The following is a 25,234-nucleotide window of genomic DNA, read 5'->3' as shown; positions in this document are numbered from 1 at the left end:
TATTTATTGTATTTAATTAGTACTTTATGTTTTAATAAATAATAATCAATAATTTTTTTTTATTTTACTAAAAAATGATTGGTTGATTTTTAAGTTTTGCTAAATCATCAAAATTGCTGAAGTGGCATCATTAGAAGAGAAACACATAACTGGTAAACTTATTGTATAAGAAGTTGGTATCACCTTTTACATAATAAAACTAGAATGAGACCCGCACGATGCGCGGAGCGGTAAATTAATGATAGTATATAATAAATATTAAAAATTAATATGTTTTGTAGAATTAAATTAAATATGTAACTAAAGTTAAATTTGGAAGGTGTTTTATTTAAAATAATTTGTATTACAAAAAATTTGGATGTTAGAGTTTTACAAAGTGACATTTTTATTTGGTAGTTTGATTTTTGTATTTGTTTTAGTTGATGAACTTAGTCTTCTTATATGCGTTCATCCTCCTTTTTCTTTAAAATTTGTGTTGGCATTGTCTTAGATAGATATCTCTATTACTTTTTCATGTTCATAAGTCCTGTTTAGGAATTTTTATATTTGTTAAAATTAAATATTTAAATAAATTAATTAGTTTTTGAGAGACTTATTAGTTATAAATTACCTATTAGTCATTATGCAAATTTTTCTATTTATAGATTGATGTAAATTTTTGTATTTGAAGTTGTGCTAACCGAATAATCATCTAAAATATTATAATATAATAGGTTATATAAAATAAGATTGTGTTATATTTGACTCATTTAATATATTATATAAAATATAATTCTTTGAACAAAGAAAAACAATAGATTTAATTTTTTTTGAAAAAGCGTAACTTTATATTCACTAACCAATATTGATGTGAGTGCAATCATTTTTTAGCTCATTTCACTAACTACATCTCAAGTGTCGTCAACACTTTAATCCGACCATTAGTTTCAGGGTGATAAGCCAAGCTCACAGCTAAACTTGTTTCTTGGGCCTTAAATAACTGCTTCCAAAAGCTGTTAATAAATACCCTATCCCTGTCTGACACCATAGATTTAGTAATGCCATGAAGTTTTCCCACATTCTGGATAGCTACTAAAACCATGCTTCATGGTAAGGATGAAAATAGGGCAAGTTAAGAACAGCACTTTAAATTTTAAATTATTTTAAAATATTAGTGAAAAGATGTATTTTAAATTTTAATTTTAAATTTTTAATTATTTTATATATTTTATTTATATTTTTTGTTTTTGATATTGGAACAGCAATGATATTTTTTTGAAACGTAGACTGATAGAATGTTATTTTTGAATGTGGAACTATTTAATTAGAGAAATAGAAATTAGATCATTTAATTTGTGAAAAATATAAAAATTGGACCGTCTAATTTGTGACAGGTACATAAATCAGACCGTCCGATTTGTGAGAAGTATAGAAATTGGACAAAAAAATTTCTGTTAAAAAATATTAAAAAATTTGAATTCGCACTTTTCACACTTTTAAAAAATATAAAAGATTACAATATTAGGATATATCACTACTTTTACTTCCATATGAAAAAAAAGCACCTTTTATTTACTGAGACTAAATTAATCGATACAATTTAATGATCCAATAAATTAAGGAAAAGTATAAGTAGACAATGAAAATATTAAATTAATATGAATAATGAATATATTGGATATTTTTTTTTTTTACCGAAGATATGAAAACTCAAACCTGCAACCTCTTAATTGAGTATGGAGAGACTATGCCATTTGAGCTATTGCTTCTTGGCGAATATATTGAATATTCAATTCACTAGATATGTGAATAGTTATACTAATATTAAGATCTAAATGAGTAATTTAGGAGTATAATATATTTTTATTTTATTAGGTCAATTTTAGAACTCATTATGCACTTTATTCACAAAAAACCATTCCCTACCTAACAAACTCCATAAATTTCCAATTTAATCACTGCAAACCCTAAAAATAAACTACACAAACGCGCATCATCATTACGAAATCTCGCCGTTGGATCTTGGAACGAATGGTAGGGATTGATCTACATGACGTGTCAATTAAAAAGAAAAGTTTGAGGTTCTCTGAAGTGTGAAGTTAGTTCAGCACTCCTGCTTATTAAGAAGCAAGCAGAAGGAGGGGGGAAAACTCTGAAGTGCCTTGTTAGTTGTTTCTTCGCGTTTTCCGAATGGACCGAATATGCCTCACTCTCCTCCTCTTCGTGGCGGTGGCGATGTGCCGCGCAGACACCAACAACAGCTCCGGCGGCCTGTTATTGCCCACTGATGCGGTGGATTCTGTTTTAGTTCCGCCTGAAAACTCCGACGGCGGCTTTTCTTCACTGGACAGCATGTTAAACTGGGCTATAAGTATGTCAACTTATTTTTTTATTTTGCTTTTCATATTTATGTAAAATCATCAATGTTTCACTTTTCAGTAACTTTTTGGTCAATTTGAATGTTTTTTTTTTTTTTAATTAGAAAAGAATCTCAACATGAAAAGTTGGAAGTGAATGTTTAATGCTGTAAACGATTTTTCTTTGTTAATTTGGCAAATTAGGTAATTCGGATCCCGAAAAATTAAAGGAATCTGCCCAAGCTCAGCAACGGCTCTCACCAAGCGAGCTCCAGAAACGCCAAATGGAAATCAAGGTTGGGGATGTTTGATGTGTCAATCCATTCGAACATTAATTGCACTTATTTTTGTGATATCTGGTGTTTGTTGTTTCTTTGTATTGTGATACATACTTTTTGGCTGTTAAAACAGGAGATTATGGAGAAAACAAAGATGCCTTCGGACGGGGAACTAATGAAGATTGCTATAAGTGACTTGAATAACAAGTCAGCATCATTGGAAGATAGGTACCGTGCATTACAGGAGCTCTTAGAGCTCGTGGAGCCAATAGATAATGCAAACGGTAGGTATTTTCTGTTAGGGTAAAGTATGTTTTTTTTTTTTCTCTAACATGTTTAATTTGATTTAGTTTTGTTTTTAACGTATTCGATTCATTCAATTTTGTCCCTAATGTTTTCAATTTATGTCAAAATTATCCATGGATGTTTTCGATTAGGTCCCTAATGTTTTTGATGGAGTTAACATTCATGTGTAATTTTGACACAAATCGAAAATGTTAAGGACAAAATAAAATCAAGTTAAACGATAGGGGTATTTTTGAAAAATTTCCTAAATGTTAGGGACAACATGCATACTACCTTTTGTGTTATTGTCTATGTTTTCATAACCGAGGTGTACCCCAATTACATTAACTTCCCTGTGGTTAGTGTCTCAGAGATACAAATACAAAGACAATGGATATAGAAAGTTGTATGTAGGAGAGTGAGAGATTGTGAGATTGAATACAGTGTGCATCTTAGAAGGAAGTTCATTAGTGTCTCTACCTTAGATAATGAAAAATGAAAAACCATTTTTGCTGCTTGAAGTGTTTATTCCTAGAACAATATCCATAACTCATGTCAATTCTGGTAGAATTGGCTGCTATTATAGTCATAAATAAAGTAATTTTATTTTATGTTTGCGTTTAGGCCAAATTACAATCACCTCTCTTGAGGTTTCTAGAAATTCAACTTGACTCCCCCTTGAGAGAGAGAGAGAGTTTTTATTTTCTAAGAGTCCTCGAGAATTACTCACAACCATTGGAGTAGGAACTTCAAAAACAATTGAAAAGAGAATCAAATACTGAATACTTTTGGAGAAATGAAGGAAATAAGTGTGGGAGTTTGAGACATTAGTGGATCCCTCTGTTATATAATGCGTTGGAAACAAATAATAGGTTCCAATCTTCCTTTGTTTTGGACAATGCATTTAATACAACATATCTTCATCTGATTTTCTTTCCACTAGTCTTCATTTTTTTGTTCTATATGTAATTGATTTGTGTAATGTTGCTTATAGGTGAATCCATTATGGGTAAGGATATAAACTAGCATATTCGCCTACCACTTATAGCACTAAAGAAGAAACCTAGACATAACTTCAAAGATTGCCACAATACAAAATTATTTCTTTTTTGTTTAATAATATTTCTTTTGTTATAGAAAAGTAGTGTATTTCTTATAGAGATTTATGCATCTCTCAGATTTGCACAAACTTGGGGGACTTGTCGTGATTACACAGGAACTTAATCACTCTGATCCAGGCATAAGGACAATTGCTGCATGGATCCTCGGGAAAGCTAGTCAAAATAACCCAATTGTGCAGCAGCAGGTATGCTTTTCCTCTGATGATGCATTCAGTATTTGGAAGTGCATTGGTTTCTAGAGAATGATTGAAGCTAAGCAATATAAATTAACATTCTCAAATGTCAACTTAGGTCTTGGAACTCCAAGTACTCTCTAAGCTGATGAAAATGGTAAAATCTGATTCTGTAGAAGAAGCCAATAAGGCACTATATGCAGTTTCAGCATTAATTCGGAATAATGCTGCAAGTCAGGAGAAGTTCTATGCCGAAGCTGGAGGTTGGATGCTTCACGTAAGCAAAAATTTTATATGATAATTTGATGTTGATGTTTACAGTTTTGGTAACTGAGGCTGGTTTATCTATAGGATATTTTGAGGAATGCTAATCTTGATATCAGACTACGGAAGAAGGCTGTGCTCCTATTGGCTGATCTAGCAGCGTATCAACTAGAGAATGTAGACAGAGATGGCCCGCCTTTTTTCAATGATCGGGATCTGTTGAAGTCAGTAGTTGATTTAACTGCATCACCTGATCTTGATCTCCAGGAGAAGGTGATTATTGACATGGCATCTCATATTATCTTTTTAATTGTTGGAAATCTGCTTTTGTGTTGCGTGACTATGATGCTATTGGAAAATGCAATCCTTCATTTAACATTTTAAGATTATTTCATACCGGACTAGTCATTTAGGCTTAGTTTGGTAAAAAAAAAAATTTCAAACGGACCTTATAAAAGCTAGCTTTTCAAAAGTTGTAGCATCTATGTTTGATAAATTAAATTAAAAATGACTTTTAATAAGCACAAGCAACAAGTGCTTTTGACAAAATAGTTTTTAAAATTTAAAAATACTATAATAGACATTAATGTAAGAATTAAATTTAGATATTAGTTAATGATTGATGTTATATAAGACTTTTTAATTTTGATAAACACAAGTTAACTTTGAAAAGCTCTTCCTTAGATGCTTTCAAAAGCATCCTAGCTTTTAAAAGCTGCAAACACAAGCACAAGCACCTCTCGAAAAACTTTACCAAACCAAGCCTTAGTCTAGTCACATGCTTATTTCGTTAGGTTTCCATGGATTGACCTTTGGTGGTTGTGCTTACCTTCTTTAAATATCTTGTCTGAAAAAAGGAGCCCATTTTGGGGTTCATGTTGAGCTTTCTTGATTTGACTTTGTGGCATTGCTTCTGCCATGTGTTAAACAGGCTCTTGTAGCGATTAGAAGTTTTCTGCAACTAAGGATCACCGAAGCTATCGTTTTCAGAGATTTTTGTGCTTTGGGAAATGCACTGAATAGGATGAAGCAATCGTTGCATGATTTGATGGCAGACGAGTATCAGAGAGACTATGTGATGGATGTGGAAACCCTTCGCATTGAAGTGGAACAAATTTTCCATAAAAAACTCGTAAAGCAGTGATGAGTTCACATTCCTGTGATCATAATGACGCATAATTATTCAGTTTCTAGGTTTGTATCATTATTTAATGTTTTTTATACCTTTTTTTTCCTTTAGTTTTCTCACAATTTTGATGTATCATATTACAGGGATTAATAACTTAATATCAATCTTATAGTTGTGTATACCAAAAAGGAAAAAGAATCTATGAACGAGTCAATCCAGCGTTGAGAGTTGTTATCGACAATTGTTCATTTTACTATCTTATTCTATGTTATGGACAAATGTTAATGAGATTTTGATTTTAACAAATCATTCCTTTGAAGTTCAACATAGGTAGTTGTTGATCTGCTCATTACTAAGATTGTGATAACAAAGAGGCAACAATATCTTGAGATCAAATTGGATTTATTACACAGCTTTAAAAGGGATGAATGTACCTGGGCATAAACAAACATATCTCAATGGCTTATGTACTATGTACATTGCTTGAAATTAATGATGAAAATGTTAACCTCACCACCGTTTCTACTTTGTTCAGACTAATAAAATTTTAAGATGTACAAATTCCTCCTAGGTTTTACTGATGTGTTTCAACTTTCAAGAATTCCCGTGTATTCTGAACTTACCCAAATTGTTTACATGGTCAAATACTCAGGTGTCGTATCATCCTATCTTCCGGACATGAGATTCACAAGATTTTGGTTTTCATAGAAGGAGCCAACATCCCAATCATCAGTAGTTGAAGAAAGTGTCATTAAGGCAACGACAATGGATCTCATACTCGGACGCAGTTGGGGATTGTCCTGTGTACAAGCTTTCGCTAGATGCGCCATCTGGAAGCCAAATAAGTCATGGTAGATTGAGGACTTGAAATCATTACAAAATAAATAAATAAATAAATGCTCAAACAGTCGAATCAAACAAATATGCTCACTTTGCGAACTGAATCAATAGGGTAGTTTTCCCCAAGCCTTGGATCCACTAGTTTACAAAGATCTTCTGTAGGATCAGGCTGACTAAGAACTCCTTCAAACTGCATTATAAAAAGAATTTAATATATTTTACTGTGATTAGGCAGTTAAATGCTACTCATCGCAGAAAATAATGAAAATGACTAAGAAGGCATGTGGTTCATGAAAATTTTCAAATTCGTGGGAATTGTAAAATCATTCCGATGTAAGGTTTTAGTGTAAAATTTCCAGGAATGAAACATTCTTCTAACCACACCCCTTAATTGTAAAATTTTTGAGTGAAGAAATTATGATCACCAAAGCCACAAGGCCCTTTGAGTCAGCAACAGATTCGCTTGTCTTGACGATAGCTTCCTTAGCTGAAATAAGTTCAAAAAGAACTACTCCAAAAGCATACACATCTACTTTGGGTGATACATCTCCATATTGAGCATACCTTCAAACAAAACAGTGGTAATTACTTAACTGAATTCCAATGAAATCAATGATTTCAACCTCAAATAAATGCACTTGGCAAACAGATTTGATTAAAAGATCTAGCATGACTAACAACACTCGTACTGAAAGAGCGTAAGTTATCATACTCTGGAGGCATGTATCCAAAAGTTCCGACAAGACGACCAGTAGGAAGTGATGAGCTTCCAACTTCTGTCAGTTTAGTCAATCCGAAATCGGCAACCTACAAAGATGAATATCTTATGAGTATCTATGATGAGGATCCAAGTAATAGAAATTAAGATAAGATCTGAAAACTTATTGAACCTTTCCGCGGTAGTTTTTATCTATTAATATATTTGCTGACTTTATGTCACGATGAATATATACAGGCACTGTATGCTCATGAATATATTCAAGACCTCTGGCAGAATCCAACGCAATTTGAACACGGGTAGCCCATGGCAGTGGCTCTCTTCCTGGCAATATTATCGCTTCAGCATTAACTCAACAATTAGAAATACAGTATTTGTAAATAAAAATCACATGAGCTGATCTAACCAGAACCGCGGAGATGCTGACTCAAGTTTCCATTCTCAATGTATTCATAGACAAGGAAAAGCGAACCCTCGATACTATATCCAATCAGCCGCACCTGGATGGTAATGAAGAGTTTCAGAGACACACACCAAAAGAGTTGAGACTTTATAATACAAAACACATCTCCATTGAATCCTTGTGCAGACTTACATACACTAAATATCAAAGAGGAGTGACAAACGATGTCACAGAAGTTCTCCCGACAACATATGTTAAGAACAATATACTTAGAAGGTTTTGTAAACAGAAGCGAGCAGTTTATGCCTAAATGTTGGTGAAATGGAAAGCAAACGAACCAGTGGAAGGTCAAATGGAACTGAATTCCTCAAAAGAAAGCCAAAGACAACAAACTGGAAAAGATTGGAACTACCACAAACAAATTGGGGAACTGGAACTGCTGAAAAGAAACCCAACTAGAGTGCAGGACAGACAGGAATGCTAAAATGTAGTAGAATATATGAATGACAAAAAATAGGCAGAAAACATGAAAATGCAATTGCCAACTTCAAGGGAAACACAGAATCAAAATTTGTGTTACCATTTCATGATTTATAGGCAAAAGGGGTCCATAAGATCCAAAATCCTAAAAACAAGTACCAATATCATCCCAGATATCCTGGAAACAAGGTCAGAGAGCTTCCAACCACCAGAACAAGATGAGTAGACACCAGAAAACAGATGTTGGAGACAGATAAAACCATAGTACGCTGTATTCCATCATCCTTCTGTTTTTCTTTTGGTGTTAAATAAAGATAAGGAATTAAAATTGGAAATGGAAGTAAATTGAACATGCATGGAAAATTAAACAGCTTCTGAGAGGTACTGATATGTGTCACTATTAAAGAAACCGAGAAGAGCTCCAATTACCAGGGTAAAAGCATACTTAATGAAAGGAAAGAAAAAAGAGATGCAGACTGCAGGCTCCCAACTCTCCTATGACTGAATCCCCCTTTCTCCTTGCACCCTATGCTTCCTATCTTAAACTTCGTGTATCTTTCATAATTCACTTGCACTCCCGTGTAAGGGGCATATCAGTTTTTGGGATAGTTTCAATAACAAAAAATAAATAAAGACAGCCCGGTGCACAAGTATCCCGCATTAACGCAGGGTTGGAGGAAGAGCCACACCCAAAGGGTGATTTGTATACAGCCTAACTTGATAATTATATCAATTGCTGTTTCTATGGCTTGAACCCTTGACCTTGACGTCACACGGAGACAACTCAACCGTTGCTCCAAGGCTCCCCTTCGATGGTTTCAATAAGAAACAGAAACAAAAAAGAGTAAATGGTCAAATTCATCCCTAAAAGATCACTCGGTCTACAAATTGGTCCCTGAAAGTTTTTTTTAATCAAGTTCGTCTTTCAAAGATTTTAAGTTGGTCATATTAGTCCTTCCATCACTTCCGTTGTTGAGAGCGTCAGAATTTGCTTATATGACACGTTAAATGACATCATAGTGCACACCTAAAAATTTTAATAGCTGCTAACATGATAAGTTTATGAAATTAGATCAAATCAATTCCAAATTGTGGAATTTCAATGCCTCAAGGTCCCCCAATTCAGGATTGATTTGATCTAATTTCATAAACTTGTCATATTAGTAGTCAATTATGATTGTCAGATGTGTGTTGTGGTCAGTGTGGAGTCATTTAACGTGCTACATCGGCAAATTTTGACGCAATAGATAGCATTCACCAGTAACAATATTCAGTTAGTTACTTGTATAATATAACAATTATGGATGGTGCTCTAATCTAATTACTAAACACATATTCTAGAGGCAAAAAGTCTATGCCAAAGATATTACTAGATCTCATCACTGACATTATTAAAACTATTCTGATGTCACCTGCATGTACACAATTCAGAAACACAATAAAATTTTGAAGCATTTAATACCAGGTTTAGATGATGAACACGTGTCAGGACTTTCAATTCTGCAAGAAATTCTTTTGATGCTTGCATATCCATCTTCTTGATTGCAGCTTTCTGCAGGCACAGAATATTGGCTGTTATAATGAGAATAAGGATTCTATAAAGAACACTAGGGAATGGTTCTTAAGAACCAAAAATACTTTGATCCTTGTAAAACATTACCAAGCATTGTAAGGCATTGATACAGAATTTATAGTCATGATGCATGATTATGAATTTCTAGACTCATGATACATCCTTTAATTTAATTAATTCAATAACTAGCTCTAGGAAATAAGGTCCTGCACTAATTAAGAATTACTTCCTTTTAAAAAGGCACTAGGAACCAATGTTTAATTAAGTTACAACTCTTGATTTATCCCAACGTTACTTCACAAGAACTGGTTTGCAAGTTACAATAAGACCACGACATCTTTTCATCCACTTTCTGCCATGATTCGAGGATATCTATCTTCTTCATAAATCAATCTTTCTATCAGTTAATAGTAAATTCTATCATCCATTTTCTTTTGACTAGCAAGGAGCAACCACTCCAAGACAAAAGCCTTCATTCATCAAATATGACAACCTCCGCAAATAAAAACAGTAAATAACAGGTTGAAACTTTCTTAAAATTGCTTCGGTAAGATGAATGTGAATACTAACCTCTCCCCTCAACTCTGCATAGTAGACAGCACCAAAACCACCTTGACCAATTTTATTAGCCAAATTGAAGTTATTCGTGGCAGTTGCTAATTCTTCATATGAAAACTCAACTGATTTGTCCACTGTTATGCCTGTGATGGTACCAGGCCCAGCAGGCCCTGCAGCTTCATAAGCAGCACTACGCGAGGTTTCATCTAAGAAAGACAAGCACCATATCACAAACTTTAGTTATGAGGGAAAGGAAGTGAATGTTGTAGAAGGTTCCAACTGTTGATGTTTCATTGAAGATTATTAGGGCAATTATTTGAAGATTGAAGCCTCACTTTCAGGATAAATATCTTGACATTAGTGTACAAATTAGTGTAGATTATTTTCTATTTAGTTTAGCTGCTATTGCAGGAAAGCAGATTCTCTGCTATCTATCTTATGAGGAATATTTCCTCCCTAATTCTATGAATAGTGTAATGTACAGCTGTACCCTCTGGACTATTTATTTGGCCACTGTTCTACTATCTGAAATATACAAAACACAATTTTCACACCAACAAGGGCAACACAAAAAGGTTAGCAGAGAAATAATTGTTGTGGCAAATAATTTGAGTTACAACAAAATATGAGAGCAGGAACAAATATAGAAAGTTGGGATGACACCTACAGAAACGTTTATAGAGACTTAGCAAATGTGGCTTCATGATGTCAAATGGAAGGCATATTGCTATATGTGGTAGAGCAAGATTAAAAAAAATATAAACTGTAGGAGGGCCATCAAAACAAGGCTGATCTAAACAGATTCAAAACGAAACCAATTCAAACAAGAATAGCACACATCTCATTCAATGTATGTAAAAGATAATTAGATAACATTAAATGGAATCTGAAATCTAGATTCTTTGCCTAAGATTTTTTGTTTAGTGTCAAATAATTTTCTAGTAACAAAGTTAACACACTAAGCTAGAACATATTCTATGTAAAAGACAATGATAACAGCTTTAAATAGTTTACACCTTCAACTTTTTAGATTTCATTTAGATCAGGGATATCTGAGCTACAATTTAAAGGATGAATGAGGTTATTTTGGTTAGATATATTTTAGTAAATGTGAATGAGGTTTATTTAGTTATTAGTTTCAATGATTAACTTTTTTCAAGTCAAGTATACGTTTCAGCACTGTATCATTCATCAGCATCTAATGTTAGTGGAAGGAAGGTGTTTGACAGAATATAAGTAGAGATAAACACACCTTTACCATCTTGTCTGAACATTGGTTTGGAGTCTTGTGAAAGCAATTCTTCCCTCTGCATCTTTTTTTTCCTGAAATATCCGAAATATATACCAACAGCCACTAATAGAAGACCAGCTACTATACCAACGACTATGCCGGCAATAGCCCCAGCAGCAAGACCTGCTTATATAGTATCAAATTATGAGCTTAAAGTAGCATTACCAGCAGCTTATATTAATATCATATGAAGTGACAATCATCCTCACAAAAACAACTTTCCAAGAAGAAAGAAAGTCAGACCTCCAGAACTGCAGAAGAAAATAAAATGATATTCAGTCATTTTAGTCAAATGAAAGGTAAAGCAACTACATGCAGATTGCATAACAAGTGCTGTAACAGTTTACCTGGATGACAAAAACACAAAGCTACCATTTTGATCTGTAAAATGACACAAAGAAGTAAGACATTTGAATAGAAACTGAAGTACCTAGGAAAATGCTCTGTAACAGCCAGATTCAGATAAATAAAAATGATGTTTGCTAGCATCAAATGTGCTTGTGCTTCAAGAATGTAACTATGGAAACTATCAAATGTGCTTGATTCTGATCTTATATGGACATAAGAAAAAGGAAAAAATAACAATTCCAAAATCATTGTTGAATTAATATTAGGCTCGAGTCATTCTACTATTGTCAAATATTAACGGTAAACTAATAGGCACTGTTGTCCCCTCTTTTGGCATTATTTTTATTCACAACTCAAGGAGAGCTTATAATTAAATGATCGGGGCATCCAATCAAGTTCGACGTAATAATTGTTGCAAAACAATGCTGAAAAGTGAAGGCTGGCATCTCCTAACCCACATGAAAAGTTAACACACAATTACAAAATAAAAGCAGCTTTTAGAATAGCGGATAGGGTGGGACAAGAGACCGAAATTGAGACACGGTAGAAAATGAACACTAGTGTCCTTTCTTATGATAATGTATTTAATAACTTACAATGCAATATGTACACGGTACGTTCTAGTATAATAATTGGTACCTTCTTAACAAAAGAAAAAAAGAGAAGCAAAAAACCTATTTTATTCACTTCTCTTAGTTTGGATCCACCCTTCTAACTTTTCCTCTCTTCACTTCTTTCTTTAATCTCTTATGGACTTGCTTCTTTGTTTTACCACTTCCAAAATCCAAACATCCATAGCTGCGGGTTCGCCTTTTATGTTTATTAATTTTCCTCTAAGTCTGGGACCAGTACTGTCACCATCATTAATGGTAATCCCATAGGCAATTCAGTTAGGGATCCATGGGTCCCGGTAAGCGAAAAAACCTTGGTAAATTCACGAAACTATGACCATGTCTCTCCCATAGTTACATAAAATGCAATACGTTTCCAGTACAGTAATGGGTTCACAGTTCGCAGTACACCATATATAAAATATGGTGGAAATTCAGGTGCAATCAACTTCATGTGAAATTGATAACTGAGAGCTATTAGATAAAAATTTAGTCAAATCATTCAAATTATTTAACTGCTTTCGAGCTATCAACTTCTCGTGAAGTTAGAAGTTAATAGTACCTGAATTTTCACCATTTTATGTGAAAAATATACATGTGACGTTCCGGTACGTAGATGAATTGGTACGGAGTAAGCTACTTAATTAGTAAATTCATGTAAATATAGTCTCTCCTATCTTTGTCTCACCGCAACCAAAAATATTTAGTATTGTGTCAACAAAAACAAACCAAGAGCACCAAAGAGAAGCAAAAAAGGGTATTTGAGAAAGGGTTACCTTTGCCTGGAATATAAACAAGGCCAGAGCCTTGGTTGAAATTGACAGAGGGATTGTACTTCTGAAGCAAGAAAGCGTCAACACTCTGATTCTTCGCCACAGCCTGTAAGGTGTCCCCAGGCCTAAGTGGATACGTGATGAACAAACCATAATTCGCCACTTGTCTGTTCCCACAGGAGCAGTTAACGGTAACGTTAAGGGTTCCAGTGTTAGGGATGTTGTTAGGAGGATAAGTGTTGAACTTCCTCAGCCAATTCACGTTCGTCAAATTGGCGTAATTGTTAGTCGCCACATGCTCGTACGTGTCCCCGCTCTGGATATCGTACTTGAAAGTGTGCCCTAGAAACTCGCCGTTGATGCAGTCGCATGGGAACGGAACGTTGACTCTTATGAAGGCTTGGACACTGTCCTTGTTGGGAATCGTGTCTTTGTTGTAGTTGACTATGCCGTTTGGGTCCGAGAGGACGTTGGATTTCATGATCTGTGAAACGTACGTCAAGTTGGAGCCTGTCCACATGTAGTAGGAAGCTAGAGCTAGTGGACAGCCCTTGCTGCACTGAGATTCCGCGCCGTAAAGAACGCAACCCAGCAGCAACAACTGCAAGAGCACAGATGCAAACCCATATCTGGGTTCCATCCAGAGAGAGACACAGAGAAAAGAAAAACGAAGAGCTGGGTTGGGGTTGGTTGATTTGGAAATGTGTTCTTGTGTTCTGCAGAGTTGACCAGGTGAAATGAAGTTTTGATGCGGAAAGAGAAGGTTGACAGTTTCCTTTTAGTTTTTGATTCCGATTTAGTTTTTTCTACTCCGCAGGCTTGTAATTGTTTGAATGAGTCTCCACCATTTTCAAGCTGGAATCTCAGTTATTGGTAAAAAACTAAAAAGAGAAAAGGACAAATATGTCCCTGACCTTTTGTCCCGCGGACATTTTCGTCCCTGAGCATTTGAAAATACTTTTAAATCCCTGACCTTCACAAATCTTGGACGGATGAGTCCCTCCGTCGAATTGCCTCTGCCAGACTCGCCGGAGAAGTCTGATGTGGCTCTCGTGCGGATGACGTGGCATGACTGGTTGACACCTGGACTGCTAACTGGAAAGCTACATTATAAAATTGGACAAATAAGTCCCTGCACCACTAAACTACGTCGTTTTGATTTCATCCCTAATCCTTAAATTGATTGCGTTCTTTCTGGAGGCCAGTGTGAGGAGCTCAATCTGCATCAACCATGGCTGCTAATGGAGCATCAGCAATGTCGAGAAGAAGCCGCAGAGGAGTAAGAGAAGAAAATTATGCTTCAAGCTCAGACCCTTGTGTTGTGCACGACGGAGACCTGAAGGACGATGTCGCCCCGAGATGCTTCTGTGGAGTTTATGCGATAATGTATATGTCGAAGACGATTAGCAACCCAAACAGAGTCTTTTTGGGTTGCCCATTCTATAAGGTAAGATAAAAAAACCTGGGAATTTTGTTCTGTTTGAATGGTTTGATATATTACATTATTTTGGGAATTTTGACAGGGAAACCAACTGCATTGCAAGTTTTTTCTTTGGGTCGATGAGCATCTTGTTAGAATTGGAAGCAGTGGTTGCATCTTTGATAAAAGACCTCTGATACAGGTGGCCTGAATATCTTCTGTTTGGGTCTGATTTTTGAAGTTTTTGGTTGAACTGTTTGGTGAGCTGTGGATGGAACTTGAAGTGGAGGCCTAAATGGTGTACCTCTGATTGTGAGTTGGTCTGCCACGAGAGCTGGTGTTACAGGGTTTGGTGTTGCTGCCACAGCACTTGGAACCTGTTTGTGATACATAAGACGGTATTCATGAGACTTAGGATAAATAACAGTTTAAAGGGTCAACATTTCACAATAATATATAAAACTTACATCTGGAGCCTAGCTAGATGGATCACTTTGGGTGTTAGGAGCATCCTGTCCAATTAAGTTGACCAATGTTGATCATTACTATATAAATCCTTAAATATTGAACTAAACATATATATACACCAAATATCCAGATTACTAAGAATAAATAAAATACTAACATCATCTTTTGGTGCTGACTGTGATAGTGGAAGGACAACTAGTGACTGACTTGTCCCACCTTTCTTGGACTTCTTGGTCTTAGGTTTCCAGTTGGGGTTAGATGGAGCACCCTTGCATGTCTTGTAATTATGTCCCTCTGAGCCACATTTACTGCAAGTTACCTTAAAGGATCTCTTCAGCTTGGCACCTTGCTGCATCATTGGTTCAGCCGGATCCTTTTGTCTGTTGTGTACCTTTGGTCTGCCTATTGGTCTCTTTATGATGGGAGGATCTGGTCTTGAATACTCACTCCGTGTCCAAAATCTATAAATATGAATACTTATGCAGCAGTAGTACATACATAGCAAGTAAAACAGCACTAATTCATATCAAGTTATGCAGCAGTAACTTTCTTTAATTATAACTTTAATTGATATCTCATTAAATTTTTATACTTATGCAGCAGTAGTACATACATAGCAAGTAAAACAGCACTAATTCATATCAAGTTATGCAGCAGTAACTTTCTTTAATTATAACTTTAATTGATATCTCATTAAATTTTTATACTTATGCAGCAGTAGTACATACATAGCAAGTAAAACAGCACTAATTCATATCAAGTTATGCAGCAGTAACTTTCTTTAATTATAACTTTAACTGATATCTCTATAATTTTTTTTACTTATGCAGCAGTAGTACATACATAGCAAGTAAAACAGCACTAATTTATTTCAAGTTATGCAGTAGTTGTACATTCATACTAAGCTAAACAGCACTAATTATATTAAGTAAAGCAATAGTTGTATCCAGCTACTAAGAAATAACCTAGTATTCAATAACACTCATCATTAAAGAATTACATAACACTATGGCAAGACATAAAGTAATTATCAAGTTTACCTTTTGTTGGTCGGACATAAAGTTCCAACCATGAGTCTGCACATCCCCCAAATCCTCTTGGAGCAGAGTCAAAAACCACTTCCAGGACTCCTTAGTTCCATAGCTAGCTACTCCGTAGGCAACCACGTAAAATTGGTTATTTGCATCCTGAGCCACTGCTGTGAGGAGTTGTCCACCGTAATAAGTCTTCAGAAAACAGCCATCAAGATGTCTATTACTTTCAAATCCGGGAGGTGGAGGTTTGTAGGGCTCATCCTCCGTACTCTCGTACCCATCATCAGATGACGAACTCTGATCATCCACCAAAATCTCTCCATCATCAGGAGTGTTAGTTTGCTTTCCAGCATCCTCCACAATCTCAGGTTCATCAACAGGGTGGTCAAAGTATAGGTAAAACTCATCCGTCTCTGTATTCTTCATTTTGTTCTCTCGCATTGCGTTAATCCCTGCATCTCCTGTCAAAATATGCAGCCCAGACTCAATATCAGGACTCCTTGGATCATACCAATAAACTGTCTTGTATGATTGGTACCCCAACCCCTTGAACAATATGATCAAGTCTCCGAAATTAACGAAGTCCAGGTCCATTTCTGGAAACTTCTCCACCTTCCCATTTTTGTAAACCAGAGAGCCATTACTTTCTCTCACAAAATTACCTCCATGGTGGAATACAGGCACCACAAACACATCAACCATCTGAAAAAAAGAAAAACAAAAAATTGTAAACAATGATCAAGAATTACTCTTTTCACATATTAAAAGGCAATAACATTCAACATACAGAAACACAAAATCACCCCAGAAGCTTTCTTTGCCCTAACAGTAATTCAATTTCAATCGAAAAACCCCAATACTTTTTTGACAACTTCTATCAACATGCACGATCAGTCCTTTCACAACAGAGTTCATACTTGCATAAGTATTTAACATCACAATCCACTAACTAAGCAACACAACAAACTTCTTACCTTCGGTGACGAAGACAGCAACTCAGACAACAATGGAGGCCTCTTCGACGGTCACTGCACACGGCAAATGTCTCAGCCTGGGTAGTGATCTTTTTGGAGGGAGAAACAGAGTATGATGATCGTTGGTATCCTTAGGGTTTTATGCAATTCAGAAAGGGTGGTATGGGTGTAATGGGTATTGTAAGGGACTTTGTAAGGGATGAAATCAAAACGACGTAGTTTAGTGGTGCAGGGACTTATTTGTCCAATTTTATAATGTAGCTTTCCAGTCAGCAGTCCAGGTGTCAACCAGTCATGCCACGTCATCCGCACGAGAGCCACATCAGACTTCTCCGGCGAGTCTGGCAGAGGCAATTCGACGGAGGGACTCATCCGTCCAAGATTTGTGAAGGTCAGGGATTTAAAAGTATTTTCAAATGCTCAGGGACGAAAATGTCCGCGGGGCAAAAGGTCAGGGACCTATTTGTCCTTTTCTCAACTAAAAATTTAGTCTAATCAATTAAATTATTTAATTATTTTTAGTTATTAATTTTACATAAAATTAAATATAACTTGGTTACAACAAATGTTTTCCAGTTACGATTCTAGCCGTTATAGTTAAATTTATTTCCTACTCACTACTATAATGTTTTTTTTTGGTATGTTTTAGAGATTCTTTTCTCATATTTTTTAGTGTTTTTAAAATTTTTTAATCTTTTAGATCTCACTAAATAAATATAGTAGTTATTTTAAAAAAAATATATTAAAATATTAAGATTCAACAAGTAATCTCACAAATCGATTTTTCAATTATTGAGTTCTACCATATAAATTAAATAATAATAAAAATTATAATTTAAAAAATTTTAATGATTTAAATTTTAAAATAACTACATGAAGAAAAAATAAAAAAATTTATATAAGAACTAATTTGATTAATTTTTAAAATTTTAGGGATGAAAATGATTTACGTCTAGACTTTCAGGAACTATTTTGATTATAAATAACTTTTTTACATGTTAAGTGACATATAGCATACTAGGTGTCACTGACCTAATACGTCAACCAATCATCTTATGACACGTGGCATTAACTTACCACGTCATCATGCCACGTGACACTTAACGTAACACGTCATCATCTAACTAACAGAAGGACCAATTTGACTTGTTTTATCTTTTAAGGACTAATATGACTAAAAAAATCTTTTGAAGACTAATTTGAAAAATGAATGATCTTTTTCAAAGACAAATTTAACTATAAACCCAAAGTTTGGATGGTGGTGGTAAAAATAAATGAAAACATTATGGACCTTTTAGTGTTTTTTGTGTCTTGTGTATTTACTTTGCCAAACATAAAATATATATATATTGTGTCTATATCTTTTAAATCTGTTTCGGTATCTCTGTCTCTTAATATAAGTAACCAAACGTAGTGTTAATGTCAACCGAGGGTTGTCCTACGAAAAAATGGTTTAGTATAGAGTTGGACATATCAATCAAAAAAGCCATGAGAAAACAAAAAAGAGAAAAAATGTAAGATCAATATGTTTCTACCTTAGTAACTTTGGATGTTATGTTTCTATAATTTTGGATGTTCTTTTATGTATACTTGAGGATGTTCTTTTGAATTTTTTTTTATAAGATGACTTTTTTTAGGCCGGCAGTTGATATGGAAGAAAGCAATAATCCACACGATATTGGAAATAAATCCTTTAGTGCAACTCTTGGAGTAAATGAATCCCAACAAGTTGTTGAATTCATGTCTTTGTTAAATTCTTTTAGAAATTCTTAGTTTATTGTAAGTAGGCATATAAAACAACCAAACTAGAACAGTCATCTAATATGCAGGAAATAAAACAATTGGACAACGAAAAAAAAAATTACATCATCTAATAATACACATACAGCAGTTCCCAGATTTCCTCCTCCACTTATCCTTGAATGATTTGCTTTATTGCTTTATTATTGGGGAACTTTCAAGGGTAACTACCCATTCAAAAGGGAATAAACTATAAATTCAATAGAATAGAATGCCTCTAGTTCATGCTCAATGAATTTTCCTGGGGACTTTTAGAATCTATGCTTCAAAATTTCCGTCATATGAAGGGCCTTTCTTTAGTTAGTCATGCACCTTGACACTTCTAGCTTCAGACCCTGTAGGTCTCCCAACGCCGCAAGGGCACCTTTCGCCTTTGGCTACCTTGACTACCTCTACGCCCATGCTCTAGTATTTGCTGCCTGGCTGTACCATCAAATGGCGATAGTAACGTCCACGAATTATTCTGTGGCACAAAAATTGAATCTTGTTGGGGAACCTCAGCTGCATCTGCTGCTGGACAAACCTTCAAAACATGTAACAGTTTAAATAAGGATACTAATCTTTTCAAGTTTAGAATCCGATATTTAGATTTAGCCTAGAAAAACTGTTACCATCTCACTATACACCTCTCAATTCCTCTAGATATTGGACGAAGGAAGGGCGGATCCCGTTGAGCATAAAGCAACCCAACCTACAAGAGAACAGAAAGTGGAAAAGAAAAACAGCAGAGATTTACTTTTACAAAGTTTCTTAGAACACATGATACTGTGAATTTCAGACAGTTTTTCACAAATTTAAGGCATTCATACTACCAACCTAAAACTTCTGTACATATACATTCTGTTCACCAACCCATATTATATCCAGTTCTATTTTATTGGAAATGTTAGAAAGAATAACCAATCCTAGAGAGGTAAGCACAGTTTAAGGGAAACAATAGCTTGGAAGGCTAGGGCTTATAATCAAGGTTTATTATCCAAATTAAGAGAGATTTGAGATCACAAATTCCAAGCCCCCTTTAGAGAACCCGAAAATTGGACAAAATATATACGGGCTTGCCCATTTATTTGATGACAGTTAGAGCCAAAGCCAATCAAAATCACATGAATTTTGATTTACATATATTTGAAGTAAATGTCACGTAATAAAGTTAAAACCATTTTGGATGCAAATAAAAAGTTAGACATAAAAATCACTTGATAAGAGACAATAGAATATAATATAAAAATAATTAAAGGAAGCAATTTTATAAATAACTGTCAAAGATGGGCAGAGAAAATTCCAATCCAACTACATGATCTATGAATAACTTAACAACTATGAAGAAAGATCTTGGAAGAGGCCACTGGTCTTTCCTGAAATAGAATGCATAAGAACAAAGATTATGTACCTCCAATAATGCAACAGCAGACGGGTCGTCAAATATTTCTTCGCTATAATCGATTCGGTAATTAACCTGTCGGAAGATTATGAATATCTTCATTAGTATATTCTAATCTAAGCAGTTTTACAGGATCAGTAAACATAAATAAAGCGCAGTGCCTTCCATTAGTTCAACTATGCAAATCTATTGATAATACTTCTTACAGATCGTGTTGGAATATTTAGATTTTATTGCCACTAGGGTAACTATATTGTCTATATTGATTACATCAACCCTATCATTTAAGTTTCCACTTTATTGTCCAATCGCCGGTTGTCAACTAGGGGAATTGGGGAAAATTAAATTGTTTTTTTTTCATCTTGTGCTACTTTTTCTACTTGTTCTACCCTACTGATCTGATATCATGATGCCAGATCTAGGGAGGGGATAAACATTTCAGTTCCTACTTTAGGAGTGATTATTCATCAAATTGCTCCCAGATCTTAAACAAATATACCTGATTTGTGCCTACTGTTATCGTCTAAAAACTCCTGTTCTTTTGAACAGAAAGAAATAAAGAATCTTGTTATGATCAAAATACAATTTTCACATTATAAAATACATCTATATTTAATGAACATCAAAGGCAATATTATTTTTTCTAGTTAATTGGTCAACTACAATTATAAATCCTAATAAACAACCATGGAAACCCTTCTCAATTCCTTCTCCCACAGAAACCATATAAAAAAAAATTACAACAAAAAATAAAAAAGAAAAAAGACAAACAAATGCAAATAAAGATAACCAAGGCAATAATAATATCAATCATTATCTATTCAAATGACATTTTTGTTGTTAAATATTTCCCCTTTTGACTTAAATAAATTAAGCAAAGCCTTCAGTTTGAAATGTAAACAAATAAATTAAAATGCAAATATTTTTCCTGTTTTCCCATTCTATAGTTAATGATAGTATATCCACTTTCATACAAGTACACTCAAGTGGATATCAAATATTTGCTGGTCAGCAACATCATTAGATACACTAATCAGATATGAGGATATACTAAGAATGAATAACTAACTTTCAAGCAGCGTCCTTGTTTGTTAGGTACACCATTACAAACACTAAGCTTCTTGTTCCTCTCCTCCATTAACATTTCAAGCAAAATATACTTCTTTAACAAATAGAATTTCAACATTAGGGACACCATCCTTTGATTTTACAATTTCATATCCATGTGTACATGTTCGCATTTCCCATGTGTGAAGATTGTTTTCTGCCAATATTATTCATTTTTCAATAGAACTGATGCAACATACTAGCAGCATATAAACTTTAGTTAGGAAAGTTTACCCCAAATTCTGTGTTGACAAGAGCTTGAACGAAATCCATTAACTGAAGCTTTGCCCACTCCATGCGCAATATAGGATCATCAATTTGTGGTGGACACCTCCAAGGGGCACCAAAACGTAATTTGTCTTTTGAAACCTCTCCATTGCATACATCAATTGCAAACTTTTGCAAGATCTCCAATGCTCTATCCATCGCCGGATTCAGGACAGTAATCTGAATGAAGTTGTTTAATGTTTAAACCTAAAATGGACGGAATATATATTTTTCCCAAGTATAGAAAAGTCAAAATTCACATATTCAGGACAGTATCCTCTAGTAGTATATGTTAATAATATTAATACATCCATTACCAGTGGATGCATAGAACAGTACATATAATTGAAAACCTCCGGATCATCCTTCAAGAAAGTATTAACACTGAAGGTCGTAGCAAACTAGCAATAGTTCCCGAGCCTTCAAAAGACTCACTCTCCTGGCCTTAATTCTATTTCCAAATTTGTATGAGATAATCTCCTCACTCTCTCTCCCACCTCTCTAAATAACCTCTCACCTCTACCCTAAAATAGAATTGTCCATACACCACTAGTCTGCCAACTTGACTGAGTTAGTTAAAATACTAGTTTCCAAAATACCCTTAGTCTTTCTCATTCTCTCCCATAAAAAGCATACATTAACAGTATACAATAGGGTGGGTAGGTGTCGCTAGTAGTTTAACTAGTATTTTTTCCCATTAGTTTCATCTTCCATGGATCAAACAGTGCCCATTATATCAGCCACAAACAATGTTTCCAGAAATGCCAGTTCGATCTGAATCAATTTTATTGGATTCATTTAGGGTATTTCTTGGTATCCTTCTAGCTGATGAACTCTTCTTAGCTCTTGACATTTTCTCACATGATGAATACACCTTAGATATTACCCAAAAAACTAAAGGTAGGTTACACTGACTTCAGATAATAAACTACAAATGAAATCCCTAGATTTGTCAATGATACAAATCATGAGCGGCAGTTAGTGTCGTGTTTATAAGGGATGTCAGTGTCACATTTTACAAAAATTGAAAGGTACCAAACGTCATATAATTAAAATCTCATGGGAGGTGAATTTGAATCCCACCTTAGACACGGAAAACATCCTATGGCCAGCAGTTTGCCCTTAAGTGGATGTCCTATGGTGAAGGGATAAGTCACCACGTCCAGTGGTGGATATCTTTGGAAAAGTTTAAAAAATAAAATAAAAAAATCTCATGGGAGGTTAGGTATACTTTCACAGATGGAGGGATACCCTGTGTAATATTGCCTAACCTCAAGAAATTCAGTGTAACTACCCAAAACCTAATAGATCAAGCTGTTCGCCCTCACACCTAAGACAGGCTGTCCCAGATTCAAAAAGTAGATTCTGTACCCAAATTCTAAATTCACACTAGTCCTGACCTTCCAAATTAATTACCGGATATACATATATAGACATACATATACAAATCCTCAACCCTTCAACAGCAGATTGCTAGCCCTACATTGTCCAAGCCACATTGATCACGGTAACCACCAAACAAAATGCCACTCAAGCACCAGATTATGTTAAAGAGATGGTTATTAACATAAAATTCCAGCATCCTATCAAGCAAGCCAGTTCAGCCGATGGATCAGTTCCATCATTGTGTTTAAAAGAAACATGTTCTGGATACCTTTTAAGCAGATTTTAGCAGCTATAATTTTTCTTTCTCCTTCCTTGATCTTGAGGATAGACTAAAGAAAAAGATACCAATATACCCAGACACAATTTAACTGAACATAAATAGAAGCATTTCATGTCAGAGAATAGACAAATAAGGTCAAGAAAGAAGATGCATCCCATGCTCATTATTTGAAACTTACTTGCAAATACGCTAAATATGCATCTACAATATCCTCAAAAGTACTAGCCTTGTCTTCCGTTATCCTACAGTTCAACAAAAGCATCAACCACTGAGACATACAGCAAAAGGTAGATGTAAAGAATACACAGCTATACAACATAAAGCACTTACACGTGCTTAATGGTATACTACTGCTCAGGCTACATATTAGATGACAAAAATAAATCAAACAATGAAAATTAATTCTTACTTTTGGTAATATTTACTTTGCTTAAGTGCATAAAGCTCAAAGAGATGTCGAGGGTTTGGCCCAAGTACCTCAGCAATTACATTCCACTGACATTTAGGAACCACAAGTTAAAAATTGCAAAAATTTCTGTAACTTAAACACCAAAATAAATGTAAAGTTATCTGAGGAAAAAGTAATATCCTCACTTCTTTATGACTGAAATAATCAGGGACCATATGCATTTTAGCTTCCTGTGGAGTCCATCCAAAGGTCTACCAACAAAAAATTGTTGAATTAATGATATAAAGAATATATGACAAACATAAAATGTCACAGACAGATATACATCATTGTCAGAATACACAAAAGTTCTCACACAGAAAAACTTCATAACCAAAGTCCAGACACATACTCTCTCAGAAGTCAAGTGATAAAGTATTATCAAGGATTGACCCACAGGGGTTTAAACCCCAGTGCCAACTATAGCAACTGTAGTGACTACAATATTTTTACTATTCAACCCATATATAGCTTGCTCAAAGGATCACAAACAGATAGACACCATTGTTGAACTGCTACCCAAATCTAGCTGTATGTATAATACTCTGTAACAGATAGATCTCAACTCATGCAGATTCTCTCTCTACCCATCCCTCTCTATTCTGAAGCCATACATAATTGAAAAAGCACAATTTTACTGCTAGAGAAAAGGGGGCACTAGCTCCTTAAAAGAAATTGTAGGAGAGAAATAACAATCTGACTTGAAAATTAAAAGGGGAAAAAATGAGAATCCCAACTCCCGGCCTTAGAAATAGTGTGATCTACATTAAATTCCTCAATCTACAAAGCACGCCTTGCTCGGTCCTCCCTCCCCTATAGCAAAGTCTAGGTAAATACATGAATGTCCTAATGCATGTGATATACATGACTACTTCAGAAAGCTCTTCTTGCATGGGTTCAATGCATTTCTCACCAAATTTTCAGCACCAAAATGTAGAGTGTACAGTCAAGTTTATAAACAGATTCGGCGAGAATTGGATAGTGATTTCCTTCTGTTGAAACATGCATAAAACTACAATGAAGCAGAACAAGGGTCAAATGTATTCTTGTTATAATCTCATTGATTCCATAAAAAGATTATTGGCAGAAGCAGGGCAAGGTTTGCATTCAGCATGTGAAAAATAGATAGGTTGGAAGGAAGGGAAGAATAAAAGAAAGGGATACGTTTGCGACGAACAGAACAGAGAAGATCTATTGGCAAGTAAATGTTCATTTAAGATTTCATTTTCTTAAGGTTTAACTAAGAATTTAATATACTCCATTACTATATGTCATTTATTACACAGAGAAAAGGCAGATAGAGAGAGATTTCAAACAAAAATGCTGCAGATTATTCCTACTTTTCCTGGGCAATGACTCAATGCATAACTCAACGATATCTGATAACATGAACATTTGTCTTCACATATCTAGTTCCAAATTCCAACATTTAATCTCTGGGTCCTCTATATGTGCGGAGAGAGAGAGAGAGAGAGAGAGAGAGAGCAC

At 34.8% G+C, this 25,234-nt stretch overlaps 5 protein-coding genes across 7 annotated transcripts in view; 2 read left to right on the top strand and 3 right to left on the bottom strand.

Annotated features, from left to right (window-relative positions):
* On the top strand, nucleotides 2,011-6,663 carry LOC107638289 (nucleotide exchange factor SIL1). 3 transcript variants are annotated; one of them, XR_002360469.1, is made up of 8 exons: nucleotides 2,011-2,350; nucleotides 2,541-2,632; nucleotides 2,748-2,898; nucleotides 4,078-4,205; nucleotides 4,312-4,470; nucleotides 4,545-4,730; nucleotides 5,389-5,651; nucleotides 6,239-6,663. XR_002360469.1 is itself a non-coding variant. In XM_021120378.1 (7 exons), exons 1-7 carry the CDS (start codon nucleotides 2,170-2,172, stop codon nucleotides 5,599-5,601), a joined length of 1,110 nt encoding a protein of 369 aa, XP_020976037.1. In that variant the 5' UTR covers nucleotides 2,012-2,169; the 3' UTR covers nucleotides 5,602-5,874. The 3 variants fall into 3 exon arrangements, 1 of the variants encoding a protein (XP_020976037.1); XR_002360470.1 differs by lacking the exon at nucleotides 6,239-6,663 and adding an exon at nucleotides 5,730-5,915 and having other exon boundaries at nucleotides 2,012-2,350; XM_021120378.1 differs by lacking the exon at nucleotides 6,239-6,663 and having other exon boundaries at nucleotides 2,012-2,350; nucleotides 5,389-5,874.
* Nucleotides 5,951-14,019, bottom strand: LOC107638288 (lysM domain receptor-like kinase 3). The gene is made up of 12 exons (XM_016341490.2): nucleotides 13,185-14,019; nucleotides 11,797-11,830; nucleotides 11,693-11,700; nucleotides 11,411-11,572; nucleotides 10,171-10,364; nucleotides 9,490-9,579; nucleotides 7,551-7,644; nucleotides 7,317-7,468; nucleotides 7,139-7,233; nucleotides 6,852-6,990; nucleotides 6,518-6,616; nucleotides 5,951-6,416 (listed from the first exon to the last, which is right to left on the bottom strand). Exons 1-12 carry the CDS (start codon nucleotides 13,819-13,821, stop codon nucleotides 6,252-6,254), a joined length of 1,869 nt encoding a protein of 622 aa, XP_016196976.1. The 5' UTR covers nucleotides 13,822-14,019; the 3' UTR covers nucleotides 5,951-6,251.
* On the top strand, nucleotides 14,104-14,812 carry LOC110270818. The gene is made up of 2 exons (XM_021120250.1): nucleotides 14,104-14,628; nucleotides 14,705-14,812. The coding sequence occupies exons 1-2, from the start codon at nucleotides 14,413-14,415 to the stop codon at nucleotides 14,810-14,812; spliced, it is 324 nt and encodes a 107-aa protein (XP_020975909.1). The 5' UTR covers nucleotides 14,104-14,412.
* Nucleotides 16,023-17,514, bottom strand: LOC110270817. Its single transcript, XM_021120249.1, has 3 exons — nucleotides 17,078-17,514; nucleotides 16,110-16,805; nucleotides 16,023-16,034 (listed from the first exon to the last, which is right to left on the bottom strand). Exons 2-3 carry the CDS (start codon nucleotides 16,803-16,805, stop codon nucleotides 16,023-16,025), a joined length of 708 nt encoding a protein of 235 aa, XP_020975908.1. The 5' UTR covers nucleotides 17,078-17,514.
* LOC107638290 overlaps nucleotides 18,783-25,234 on the bottom strand; it is a gene marked incomplete in the record, with an annotated part of 8,749 nt that continues 2,297 nt past the window's right edge. Inside the window, 7 exon segments of the mRNA XM_021120377.1 lie at nucleotides 18,783-19,400; nucleotides 19,489-19,568; nucleotides 20,268-20,333; nucleotides 21,600-21,812; nucleotides 23,477-23,540; nucleotides 23,708-23,793; nucleotides 23,893-23,958. Coding sequence (XP_020976036.1) covers nucleotides 19,283-19,400; nucleotides 19,489-19,568; nucleotides 20,268-20,333; nucleotides 21,600-21,812; nucleotides 23,477-23,540; nucleotides 23,708-23,793; nucleotides 23,893-23,958 — 693 coding nt within the window.

Source organism: Arachis ipaensis, chromosome B04 (assembly GCF_000816755.2).
Source record: "Arachis ipaensis cultivar K30076 chromosome B04, Araip1.1, whole genome shotgun sequence".
Classification (NCBI taxonomy): domain Eukaryota; kingdom Viridiplantae; phylum Streptophyta; class Magnoliopsida; order Fabales; family Fabaceae; genus Arachis; species Arachis ipaensis.
This window is presented reverse-complemented; position numbering and strand designations above follow the sequence as displayed.